At 40.0% G+C, this 13,437-nt stretch overlaps 1 protein-coding gene across 1 annotated transcript; it reads left to right on the top strand.

Moving 5' to 3' along the window:
* Positions 1–7,802: 7,802 nt before the first annotated feature.
* On the top strand, positions 7,803–12,908 carry SNX20 (sorting nexin 20; the record flags this gene model as incomplete). The annotated part of the gene is made up of 3 exons (XM_084270211.1): positions 7,803–7,968; positions 9,606–9,757; positions 12,240–12,908. 3 exons carry the CDS (start codon positions 7,803–7,805, stop codon positions 12,906–12,908), a joined length of 987 nt encoding a protein of 328 aa, XP_084126337.1.
* Positions 12,909–13,437: the final 529 nt, after the last annotated feature.

Below are 13,437 nucleotides of genomic sequence, written 5' to 3'. Positions count from 1 at the left end.
TTGAGGGTGCTGATTGGTCGTCCAGAGCGCGAAGGCGGGACGTTGGGAGCTACGGCGATGCCGATTTGTTGGCGGGTGCGCTCGCCCCCATTGGCGGTGGAGGCGGGGTGAGCGGGTTTCGAGGCCTGAGTGGCGGGCCCAGCTCTGTGGGAGAGGCTGTGTGCCACGGGTCTGTACCTGCCAGGCAGGGCCTGCTGCTGCCGGGGCCTCGGCTGCGCGCGGCCCGGCCCGGCTCTCGCCAGAACTTTCTGGTAGGGGCGCACGTGTACGCCCAGCCCCGCGGCCAGGCCGGGCCCCGCCTGTCGGAGCGCGGCGGAGCTCGCGTTGGGCGCGGCGCGGCTGTCGGCTCGGGGCCTGCGGCGCAGGAGGTGCCCTGCCAGGCCCAGCGGTGCCAGCGTCCGCGGGCGCCGTGTGGAGCTTCCTTCGCCCGCCAAGCCAGCAGCCCTACGAGCAAACGGGCCGAGACACAACAGCGAGGTAGCTCAGGGCCTTGCAGCAGCATCCCGGTTCACAGCCGGAGGCCCTCCCAAGTTAACTGTTAACTATGTAATTGGCCTTTGGAGGCGAGAGGCGGGCAGGGGTGATCTCGGCAGTGCTGTTACACAACATGCTGCCCCCCACACGCAGCGGTTTCAGTGCAGAGAGCCGGAGGATAATCTGAGGTATCCGTCACGACACATGTGGCTGTAGAGTCACCGAGGGGCTCTTCTGAATGTCAGACTTGATCTGTCTGCAATACCCAGTTTTGAAATGTAGAAACGTTAAGCAATGCTGCTGAATATTTGATTTAATAAAAGCCAAATGTAGCTCCTCTTTAACTGACCCACTTTTGAATGTGACTGTCATCTGAATGCTGTTCTGCTTCACTCACTTAGCAGCAGTGCTTTTTATATATAGTGAACTCTCATTAAATAATGAATGAGAGCATGAACTCTGGAATAGAAAAGAATTGCTCAATGGTACAGTTGTGTTCAAAGGCTCCATTCACGCATTCAGCAATTCCAGGAGATGACATTTCCTTTTAGAATAGTCTTTTTTGTTGTGGACTAGTTTTCTAAACTGGTGCTTTACATTTCATTTAAAAAATGCTTGAAATTTTGTACTGCTAGAAATTGTCTATGATCATGTACATAGGATGGTTACAATAAATAAACATGCAAATAAACACTTTCCTACTTAACATCTTTAACATTCCTTTAATGCCTGTTTGTACATAATTTAGTAACGGGCTGTTCAACATTAGCTAAAGTAAAGGCTGTTCATTTTTATTCTGGTCCCTATTGGTCTCCAGAATCTAGACAGACAGTAAGCCAATCCACTGCAGCCCCACATCTGGCCTGGGGTTGCACCTCTGAGCTTTGAAGCAATGTGTGTCACCACCATGGTTTTTGGTAGGAAGATGGGAATGTGTGACACAGGCTCTGCTTAGTGTGGGTCTGTGCAAGGTGGGAACGAAACAGGCTGAGTGTCAGAAAACAGGAGGAGTTTATTGGAAACTCCTGAGGAAATGGTGACATTCCATCTACAATGGAGTGAATGCTTCACTAATCATTTAGTCTCTTAAATGCAGGGTTCCATTTTTAAAGCCATACTTAATTTTTAAAGAATAAATAGTAATGAAAAGATACTAAGATGTGTACATCACATTTCATTTTGCAGGACGCACAGTAAACCCAAGTTATGCTCTGCTAATCCTCAAGGTGGCTATCTATGCACAGCAGCTCTACAGCCTCCCTTTGTAGAGCTGCCTTTTATGCTACTACAAAATGCATTAGCAAGTCCTGTTAGCCCAAATTTCATTATGTTTACATTTTGGGTATAAATAAACCACAAGTGGAACGGGACCATCAGTACACCATAATGATATTGAGGAGGGGACAGACAGATTATACGAATAAAACACCAAAATTCTAGATGGGGACGACTTCATGTGCTGTACCTGATAACTCAAAACTAAATATATAATAATATTTCTCTAGTCTGTGCAATCATGTACTTATGATTTCAGCAGGAAAAAACTGACCAACATAGACCACTTAGAAAGTCTGAACAGTGTTTGGGAAATGTAACCCCAAGTTAATATCCTATTGACCCACTGGGCTTGCGTTACAGCTCTGTGTCACTGACAGACCACAGATGAAAGGCAGACCAAGTCTCTTATTTACTCTAAAGCTCCTTCATACTCCTTTAGAAGTATAAAGGAGTTGTAAAGTGATAACAGGGCTTTGGCAGTGTAAAATGGGCCTGTTACATTTCTTTCATGTTGAAAACCTTGTCAGTAACACCAGCAGATATTTGCCATTAAATGGTGAATTATTTCTTTAAACCACGCTCTTGTTAAGAGACATGTTTTGTAATAATGAAGTATGGTAAACAAATTCCACTTTCAAATGACATAACACCACGCAATTAAACATTATATAAATAGCACAGAACAGAGCTTCGTGCTGTGCCAGGGGTGGGATGATGGTGTCCGTTTCCCACAGCATCACCCCTGAAGTGCAGAATATTCATGCAGAACAGCTGAATTTTTCTGCTACTTCCAACATGGAAATGGTAGGTATTTATTAAAAAAGAGAGGAAAGGTTCTGGTAGAGGCATCAAAGACAACATTACAGCCCTTTCTAAATATTAGTTGTGTGATGAAAGGGAACTTGGATAAATATGTTAGGTACTTCTGCCTCCTCTTGCTTCTTCTCATTATCTACAGTTCTAATGAATGAATTGTTAAAATAAATAAGGACTAGTTACATAGTTGGGGGGCTCAGAGGCAAAAGTGGCACAGACTTTATGACATCGCCTGTCGCTGTATTTCTTAGGACAGAACCTGAAGAGTGTTTTGTTATAAGGATATTATAATATAAAGATATTATTAAGCCACATTCTTTAACAAGACTTTGCTATGCATATACTAAAATGCCAATAAAATCTGGCAGTGAATTGCAGATTGCATATAACATTGGTTTACCTCAGTTTTTCAGGCTGATAACAGCTTTGTATTCTATGGTTAAATATTATGTCATATTGTGTAAATACAGGTTTATGTAATATAGCTGATAGAGAAAATGTGAACTGCCCAAATCAGGGTACAAATCAAGGCAGGATGTTTTACACTACTGCAGCAGTTCCTTCTGGTTCTTCAACCATCAAAAGCACAAACATGGTCTTTCAGTACAGGGGTCCTGAACATGGCATCACAAGGCTAGCTCCTCTGGTGGCTCGTTACCAAGTTTTAAACATAAACTTTCATGTTAGTCTTCCTAAAATAAGTCCTTTCATCTTAAATTGGGACAGAGGACCTAACTCCTGTGACAACGACTTTTATGCGCTGCAGCGTTAGAATTTTAACCTCGCCTTGCTCCTATGTTATTGCAGAGCACTCTTTTCCCATATCCCTTGGTAGGTGCATTTTAATGCTGTGCTCTGCATGCCAGACAGTGCTTTCACAGAATACAAACTCGGAGTGAGCCAGTGCATGAGGATCCCTTTTCCATCACTGTGGCAGAACATGCTTTTCTATTAAAATTTACCACAGTTTTGTGAAGAGTCAGATAAATTGATGGTGTACGTGCACTTACCCATCCCTCACACTGGTATGCTGCCAGTGTGAAAATTCCCCTTTTCCACTGATTAACCCTTTACACAGTATTTGACTGTTGAAACTAAGAATATAGAAAGAAAGATACCGGTTATACATTCTGCTAGCAAACATCACTGTGTGCTGTAGACCTTTTTTGAATGTGCTAATCAAGTAGACATTTAGGAAAGTAAAAAGCTGCCAGATTAACAACACTGGGTCACAGTGAAGGGCCAGGGGCTGTCTGGACCAAACCCAAGCTCATGGGAGCAGGATGAGGAGGAACAGCCTGATAAACCTGCTGTGAATGTCACAGCTCTTGGGCACAAGGAACCTGTTCAGGAATCAGCTGTGACCCTAACAGCTGGCTCTACCGAGGCAGGCAGAATTCTTGCAGAATTTTGTAATTTGTAAATTATTTCATATCAATCAGCCATGCTCATAATAACAGATTTCACTTTTTTTTAATCATCTAGGTTAATTTGATTTACTTATTCTGACGTAATTGAAAGTAGAGATCATACTTAATATACTGCAAAACATACTTTCCTCTATTATTTTAGGTTTATCAAGAGCAAGACAATAGCACTAGGCATCAGAAAATAAAACATTGCCTTTTGGCAACACATAAATTAACAGATTCAGAATTTAAAGCTTAGATACATCTGTGAACTGTCAGCATGAATGAAATGCGCTGAAATCCCCCTTGGTTTTTGCTCACAATTGTAACCAAACCCATAAATCTAACTTTAAAGGAATGAGACTTGAGCCAGAAACCTATGCCTTGTCTACACTTAAAAGGGTTGGCTGGTATAACTACACCTTAGAGCTGTATTGGCAAGCAGAGATTTCTTTTCTGGTGTAACTCAAATCACTTTCCACATGGAACATGCTAAACTGGCTAAAGGACTGCCAATATAACGGCATCTACACTAGGGCTTTTGCCAGTGTGGCTGTAGCTGCATGGGGGTGATTTTTCATCATTCTGACAGCTATTTTGGCAAAACTTCTACATTTAGACTGAAGCCAAGTTAAAGTTGGCATTGCTTTATGTTGCAAATAAAGCAGAAGAGAGGCATTGCCAGTTTATGGCCCTGGTTTTACATTATTTTAAATTGTTTGTTCTAAAGGAATGTGTGGGGCAGGATCCATGTGGTCTTTTGGATGTTTGCCTCCCACATTTGTGCTGCATTAAAATGGCTTGGTTTTTCAGTGAGTGAGCTTTGGCAATGGGGAAACTTAACATTACTAAGAGAAGATAGCATCCATATAATTTACCCCAGAAATAGCTATCCTGATGCTTTAAAGCAAATTTCCAAAGTGAAGTGAACTGCAAAAGGAAGCATCTGGGCCAAAGGACATGTGGATTAATGCATCATTCTTCACTTTGTCCTCAGTTCAACAAAGAATTTAAGCGCAGGATTCATTTAGGGAGACACATAAGACCATTTCAAGTTCAGTAGTCATGTCAGATATGATAATGCTCCTTTTTGAACTTCAATTAAGAAGATATTTGAAATTAATCATGTGTTTAAGCACTATGCGGAATTGGGATTTCTGTCAGAAGTACAAGTTTACACAGAGTGAGGCTATTGTGGGACCATCTGCATTTTCTTTCCTGAACTAGATGTTGAGTCTGTATTTTAAAGATGTCCCAAGGGGCATATTTTTCCACATAAGTACATTTACATATTTGGCTCTTTTTTCCTAATCTGTCTTTTGCTAAGTATGGGGTTTTTTTTGGTTTCAGAGATCCATGTGAAGTTTTCATTAATTTTGTAATTGCATTTACTGTTGAACTCTTTCCTCTGGCAGACTTTGTGTTTGCATGTGTAATCCTGACTCTCAGGTTTGCAAACCTGCCCTTGCTGCTGGAGCCACAGAGCGGACCACAGGCCGTACCTCACCCACAGACAGCACCAGGGCTGTTCGAGGCAGATAGGAAATTTCATGCGTAATCAGTCAGCACTGAAGCAGTGAGCCAATTGGATGAGGAAGTCTGATTTAATCAAGGCTTCTTCCTTCCTTTTTGCAAAACGCAGAATGTTCCTCTTAGAAGAAAGCACAGACATATTTCTCTGCCTTTTGAAAATGGAAAGCAGGCCTTTTGTGACTTCCAACAGCCTCCACATGCACCACAACTAAAAGCTCTCAGCAGTTTCCAGGTGAGTGTTTTGTGCAGCTTTGTTCCTGGTGTTCCAACTCAGTGCAGCAGTCAGGCGGGCACCTACCCCGAAACGGAACAGGATGAATGTCTGTTCAAAGTAAAACTGTGTGATGTGGTACAGGTTTTTGTATCGCTTTGGATTTTTCTATTTGTAAAAACAAATACTACCTTAGTTAATTATACCTTACAATCATTTTTATCTGTGAAAATGAAACTGGTTTATGAAATACAGGTAATTTTCAAGGCAGATATATTCAAGGCAGGAGACTTACATCATAGCATTCACTTCTGCATTTTTCTGTTTCTCTGGTAAATCATGTTTTAAAGTGCTAACTATATATATGCACATATAATTAATACAAATATCTTAAATATGAATAAAATTTTGCCTATGAGGTTATACCAACTCACAACCAAGAAAAAAGTTGTAATTTAAATTCATTTGGCCATTTTCAAATTCCTCATTTAACCTAGTATAGTGGAGATTATATTTACATTAAACTCAAACATATGCAAGTTTATGCTCTTGGGATAAACTGTTATTTTCAAAAGACTGAACAGTTAGGCACTAAGGAGGTGACTACCCTTCATGTTCAAAAAGCAGATCTTAAGTAGGTCTAGAAGTACAGTGAGAACTTCCATCTCCTAGTCCTAAATCCCAAAAGAAGGGTTTCTGTGATGCTTTTCTTGAGAAGGGTGACACTGTGTATGTACGTGCTCATACAAGCCAGGCTTACGTGCTTATACAAGGAAGGGTTTCTGTTAGAAGAAGGTGGTTTTCACTTCCATTGTCTTCAGTGGGGAAAGTAATTACTGTTCTTTTTATAACCTTGCAATTTGCTAGAAACCAGTGGGTCTGCTGAAGGAGTTTCCTCATCTCTGTATCTAGCACTGCATGTAACAGTGTGGTAGACAGTTATGGAGGCAAAATGATATATAGTAACATCCTTGTCCTAAACCCTCTCCTTAATGCTTGTTACCTAACTCCTTGGGCATTATTTTTGTATTTGTAGCAGAGAGACTTATTTTTTTTAAAGTAGGTTGTTCTGTTATTTGATTTTTCACACATTAGCTGAATTGTGAGGAGCACTTCTCCCATGCTAAGAGAACACAGCTCCCAGCCCAAGAGGATGTTCTTAAAACTGTACTGACTGCTAGTATAGAATAATGATGTAACAGGTAGGGGGTTTATTTTTAAAAAAAAACAAACCACAAAAACCAACCATCCGGGGGAAACATCTCTGCAGCAGAATGGCCAATTGAGTAAGAGTATTTTGTGGTAGACATTTCATCAGTATGTAGTAAGATAGTAGTCCTAGCAGAACAGGCACACAAATCTACTACAAGCACAGTATATAGATCAAAAGGACACGTAAAGGGATAATGCTTCTCTATAATAAGAAGAAAACTCAGTGCTCCTTCCACCTAGCCATTGTCAGATTGAGTTATTTTGTTCTCATGATGCACAGAACAAGTCTCTGGAGAGAACTTGAAACTGTGAAATATGATGAAAGTATTAGACTACTTTAGATATTTCCCTATTTTGCCCTACAGGTTATGATTAAGAACAGATGGCAAGCTTAGGAGCCCTGAGAATTCTAGTAATTCTAAATTCCAGAAGTATAAGGGAGCTGGGCTGCTAGTTAGACTAATTATCTCCAAGGTTTTAATTCACCTGAGTTCATACTTGCAAGTTTGAGGGCAAAGTACCAAGAGGAAAAGTCTACTCCCACTGAAGTTTATGACAAAATTCTCATAGATAAGAATGGAGTTCCCCACCTGATCTTAGTCAACATAACTTCTTATGGTTTTCATGTTTTTTCATCTGCCAAGAAAGTATGCACATAGAGTGGTAATAGTAACAGGCATGGTTCTTTACTGCTAGCTATATAGATATTTCTGTATGCTACTTTAGTTTTTTAAGAAACTACAGTTATCCTCATCTGAGTTCACAGAGACAAGGGATAAGCAAATAAAAAAGGTTACTACACTGGATTATCTAAAGGTATGTTACTAAGACATGTCATATTTTTTGTACCCTTTCAGTGATAGCTTGCAATGGACCAAGACCCACACTGCACAGCAGAAAGGGAGCTGTTAGAAGCTGTAAGCAGAATTACTACATTTTCTTCCACAAGCCCATCTGATGAACAACAAAATCAACCCAAAGCTGAAATTTCAGGTCAAAGGAGAAAAGAAAATCCAGAAAAAGATGTCCTGCAAGGTTGATGCTATTCTTCTATTTTATTTTTCATGTAGTTATTGATGACATTAATATTTTCTATTAAAAAATTTTGCTTAATTTATTGCAGGTAGTCCAACACTGCTATACTTGACTGAAGATAAGACTTGGTTAAACTTGTAGTAATAATGTAGGAGTAGGGAAGCAGATGCACTTGCTAGTGTGCTCACAGTTTTCCTTTTTAAATCCCTTGCACCTAAAATGTATCCCAGATTTGAATTACACACCAGGGACCAAACCAGTGATCATCAGATGGTAGGCTATCTCAGAAGTGCACTTTCTGTGCATCAGAAAATCTGAACTTCTTGGCAGTATCAGGAAGGACACCAAGAATTGGATTGAAGCTAATCCCAAACAGTAGTCTCTCATATGCCTTATGAAGAGACAGCACTGAAATTTTACTATGGCTATGATTGCTGTCATCTGTTATTAAATAAAATGTTATATATAATCCAATATGTATATAATTTCATCAAGATTTTCAGCCTGCAAAGATGTCATAAACACCACCTCTGTTAGGAAGTATGTGTTTTGTACAGATTGAGCCAAACCCCAAAGGCCTTGATAATTGAAACTGCATGGGCAAATGATTAAGAACATGTAAAACCGAGGCCACTGGAAGAGTACTGTGGTGCCTTTACAATTCTATTTCTGCATCAGGCTGCTATCTTCCCATTCATTTGTGGTCATTCACCTCCATTGTCTGAATATTAGCTATATTGCAGGCTGACTTCAGCTAACTGCATTGACAGAGGCATTAATGATAGGAAATTGGGACTGGTGTGCCCACTGAAATACAAATATTCCATTTATTTTATCCACTTTGCTAGCCTGTACAGCACCTGATGAAAACTCTTGTCAGTAGATTTCAAAGACAAAGAAATCACCCTTTTGAAAAGCTGCATCAAATTCCCCTGTAAGCAAACTCTTCAGCCAGCTGCCCTACATTTCGATAAATGCATATGTATGTATGTTTGTGTGTGACTGTGGCAGGAGAGAGAGGAAGGGAAGGAGATATATAAATATTTGTAACCAACTGAACTGTGGCATCCGTTCAGCTACAAAAAACAAAGGGGATATGAGAATTCCTACTTTGGCTGAGCTGGTTATCCAAGTTTCTCCTTTAAGGCTGGGATATTCATGTTTTCTCAGCCTTCACCTGTTACTGCACAAATTCAATATTTGAGTAGGGTCAGTGTTTGAATGTATATCTGAATTTGCAGCTGCATTGTACTATCTCCTCCTTTTAGCGACAAAGAAGCCAGGAGAAATATCTTATTTGGGAGCCTGGGCTACTTCTGGAATGGGTGAAGCATATCTCCTGCCCAGACTGTGCCTCAGGTTACAACCTATACATACAATACTTCTTGTCAATATTTTTTCCTATAACTTCATATTCTGCAGGCAATTTGGTGTCTTTCAAAATTTCAGACTGCAGTAGCTCTTCTCAGAGAATCTGAACCTGTCTTCGTCACCAGAGAAATCACTTATTTATCAGTCTTTAGGTCTTTCTGTTAGAGCAACAGAAATCCTAGGCTCTCATGTCACAATAGCTACCTAAGAGTTTTCTTTCAAAATGCAAAAGTTCTAACCTGAAACACTAAATATATTGGTTTTAGATTCCAGCACATCCCTAAGTCCCAACTCTTCAATGACCACTAAGGAGCTTCAGGAATACTGGAGGAATGAAAAAAGCCAATGCAGACAAGTCAAACTCCTTTTTGAAATCCCATCAACCAGAATTGTAGAGCACCACTTATCTAAATATGTGGTAAGCTAAGAAATGAATATGTAAGAAGATCATTAATTTTTATTCCCTCTGCAGGGTTCTGCACAGCACACAGCATGCCTCACTACATTAAAGCCTTACTGAGGGCCAAGTTTTGCAAGCCATGGTCATATTAAGTAGCACCTGTTCTCATACAGGCATAGCTGGTGGAATCTGCCCCTAAAATATACTCTGACAATCTCCTCATAAAATCTGTAGCAGTGAAAAAGTGGTATTGGGTAAATGAGTAGCTTGAGTGCCCTTAACACCTGGGGCCTTGTCAACATTAAGGAAGTTCATACACCTATACAAATATCAGTATAGTTACACTGCCACTGAGCTACCCTGCTGTAGCAGCGGCATTGCACTTGTATAACTTCCACATCAGAGATTTACGTAAGCACAACCACAAAATTCTTTGATGTTGACAAAGTATAAAACATCCTCCAGCTCTTGGGATCATTCCCCTTCCCTACATAGAGCTCTGTTAGATGGCACATTTCTGTCATATTTTTAAGGTGAAACATGAGTATGAGGGACAGGAAAACCAAACAGGTTGGATTTTTATATCTCTACTCACAGAACTGATTAGGTTTTTATTTGTGGTTCGGCTTTTGGTCATCAGGAGGACTGTCGTAACAATAGCCTCTTGTAACAATTGATGTCATCCAGCCAGCAGCCTTGCTTCACAATTTCAATTGATCCAGAAATGTTCTTCCACATAGCAAAAGTCTCTCAATATTCCTGTGAAATCAGATGGGGATGCTTTCCTTGTTTGCAACAACCTCGGAGATCTGTAGAAGAAAAATGCTAAGAATCAGCTTGTTGAATAGTTAAAAATTATTCTAGAATAACTGCATGAGAACAAGAGGACCATTCAGTGCATGTGCAAGTAGCTAAACATGGTTGTGTTACTTGCCTAGGCAAAAAGATTTGTGTTACAATAAAAGTGAAGCAATTTGAATGATAGTCTAATTAAATGGTAGTTCTTCCTTTTTTCATGCACACTCCCCAAATAAAAAACCAATTACTTGTAAATTATTAACTTAGCTGCCCTTGATCAAATGATAGCTTAAAAAATTGCTCTTATGATTGGTTTGGATATGCATCGGACATATATATACACTTTTCAGCAGGGAGCAGGACAAAGTATAGGAACATGTGACAGTGCTTACAACTGAAAAGAGATCAGAGAAGTCAGCTCAAATTTAAAATCTTTCCAGAGTGTTTTTAAATATCATTTATGAAGATTAAAAGAAAGAATTTATCCTTAAGGAAAAACAAGGAACTAAATCAGACACTAGAGCTAGTAATGGCTTGCATCCTTCAACAGCAGCAAAGAAACAACTGGCATGAATAAACCTGCTTCTCTTCCTGTATAATTCAGTGGGAACAGGGTTAAATTGAGTGTGAATGTGGTCACTGTCCAAAAGCCAACAAGGTCAGACATCTATGTCCTTAGCTGGTGTACTTTGACACAGTGAAGATGGCCTCAGAGAAGCTCTGCTGGTTTACACACATTAGGGATTTGGTCCTTCCTCAATGTCTTTGTGCTTGGATCAGCATCAGAAGAAAATCTGTACAACACACGATTTTATTTTTCAGGTATTTTTCTAATATCACATTTATTATAGTCATTTTGAGGCTAGTGAAGAGCTGAGGAAGACATACTCTAGAGTACTGTTAATGTGGGACAGCGTTGGTGTGAGCTGTTAGTGAAAACTTTTGGATAGCAAACAGATTTTTGTAGAAATGTCACATTTTTTTGCATTATTTATATACCTAGTAAGTTTGAATAACAGGACAATGATTTAGAGAGGAAAAAAGGCTTTGGAGTTGCTCCATCTTATTTTTGCAGGCACCAAATATTACTGCCAAATAGTTCTTCTGTTTCACAGCATTAATGACACCCCCAAATCCCTAGAAATGTCTGATACAAACAACATTTCTGAATATTACAACTAATGTAAAATAGATTGCATTCAATATTAAGTCTGGGAAATCCATTCACTTCACTGCAGATGATTGATTGCAGCAGCACGGCTGCTATAAACAAAGTACAGCTACAGAAACCCTTTGTAAGTGATTTTACATGCTGCAGTCTGCTGCTAGGTCACCATTCCCAGCACCTTGCAGGACAGGATCTGTTACTGCAGTGTTTATCTACTACTTATTTACATGCTATGGCTAAGTCTGGTGACAAAATTACATAACAGTGGGAGCTGGGAGTTATTAATTTGATGGCTACAGTTCTCAAACATCAGGCTGAGCCTGCACCATAATCCTAGGCAGCAACTAATTTAGCAGCACTGCTATGAGCCACGGGAGTATACAAGATTACACACACAAAATTGGTGCAGGAAGCGCTTGGCTGGTAGGACATACAAGCATAAAGTCTTCTCAAAGCAATATCAGACAAAATCTGACTGCACTGGGGCTAGAACAGTCCTCCTCATGTTCATTTTTTCTGTTTTGTTGTGTTTAGATGTATAAAATCATCATTTTGCAAACAGGGAGTTTTGACAGCAACAAGTCTGTAATTGAGCGGCGTTACTCAGACTTTGAGAAACTGCACCGGAATCTGCTGGAGGAGTTCAGTGAAGAAATGGAAGATATGACCTTTCCCAAAAAATCTCTAACAGGGAACTTCACAGAAGAAATAATCAATGAGAGAAAATTAGCCTTCAAGGACTACCTGAGACTTCTGTATTCTATGAAATATATCCGAAGATCAAAAAAATTTATTGACTTTTTAACAAGGCCGGAGCTTCAGGAAGCATATAGTTGCCTGCGGGGTGGCCAGTACACCAGAGCCTTGGAAATCCTTTTAGAAGTCATTGGTCTGCAGGAAAGGCTGACGAGAGGCAACCCCGCATCCATCGTCCCTACTCTCTGTGCTATCGTGGTGTGCCACAAGGACCTGGAAAACCCAGCAAGTGCCTTTGAATATGGAGAAAAAGCTCTGTCACGCCTTCGTACGCACAGCAGCCACAGGTATTATATTCCATTGCTAGAAACAATGATCACTTTGGCATATGAACTGGGCAAGGATTTTCTGTCTTTGCAAGAAAAGCTGGAAGAATGGAAGGCAAAAAAAGATCCTGTACGGGTTTTTACCCTGAAAGAACTGGCAGTTCGGGAATACGTACAATGAACACAAGAAGCAGTTTCACTGAAGAGCAAAGCTGTCAGTTCCTTTTCCCAAACACAAACTCTTAAAAGAGTAAGAACTGGAAATTACCTGTTTGGCTAATATAGCTTTATATTAATAGAAAAAAATTAAATATCTCCCATGTTCAAAGGTGAGATTATCATTTATATTGGAAAATATATTTACTCTGCAGGTATTAGGAGCAGCTAAGCTTATTAAGGTTTTTGGAAAGAAATTTGCAGCAAAAAATCATTTATGACTTACTTATTTTGAACATTGCCTATAGACTCATAGAATCACTTGGGTTGGAAGAGACCTTTAAGATCATTGAGTCCAACTGCAGCCTAAACCCTGCCTAGCCCACCTCTAGACCATGTCCTCCAGCACACTGTTTTGTGTGAAAAGTCAGATTAGGAAAATACAATGAATGAAGCATTTAGGAATCTGCAGAATTAGAGGCATTGCTTGCTTATGTGGAAACTGCTTCCTTGCAAGAAGAAAAATATCTTCTCAGTCAATGTAATCTAAAGGA

This window comes from Gallinula chloropus, assembly GCF_964237585.1.
Source record: "Gallinula chloropus genome assembly, chromosome: 13".
NCBI classification, from domain to species: Eukaryota; Metazoa; Chordata; class Aves; order Gruiformes; family Rallidae; genus Gallinula; species Gallinula chloropus.
This window is presented reverse-complemented; position numbering and strand designations above follow the sequence as displayed.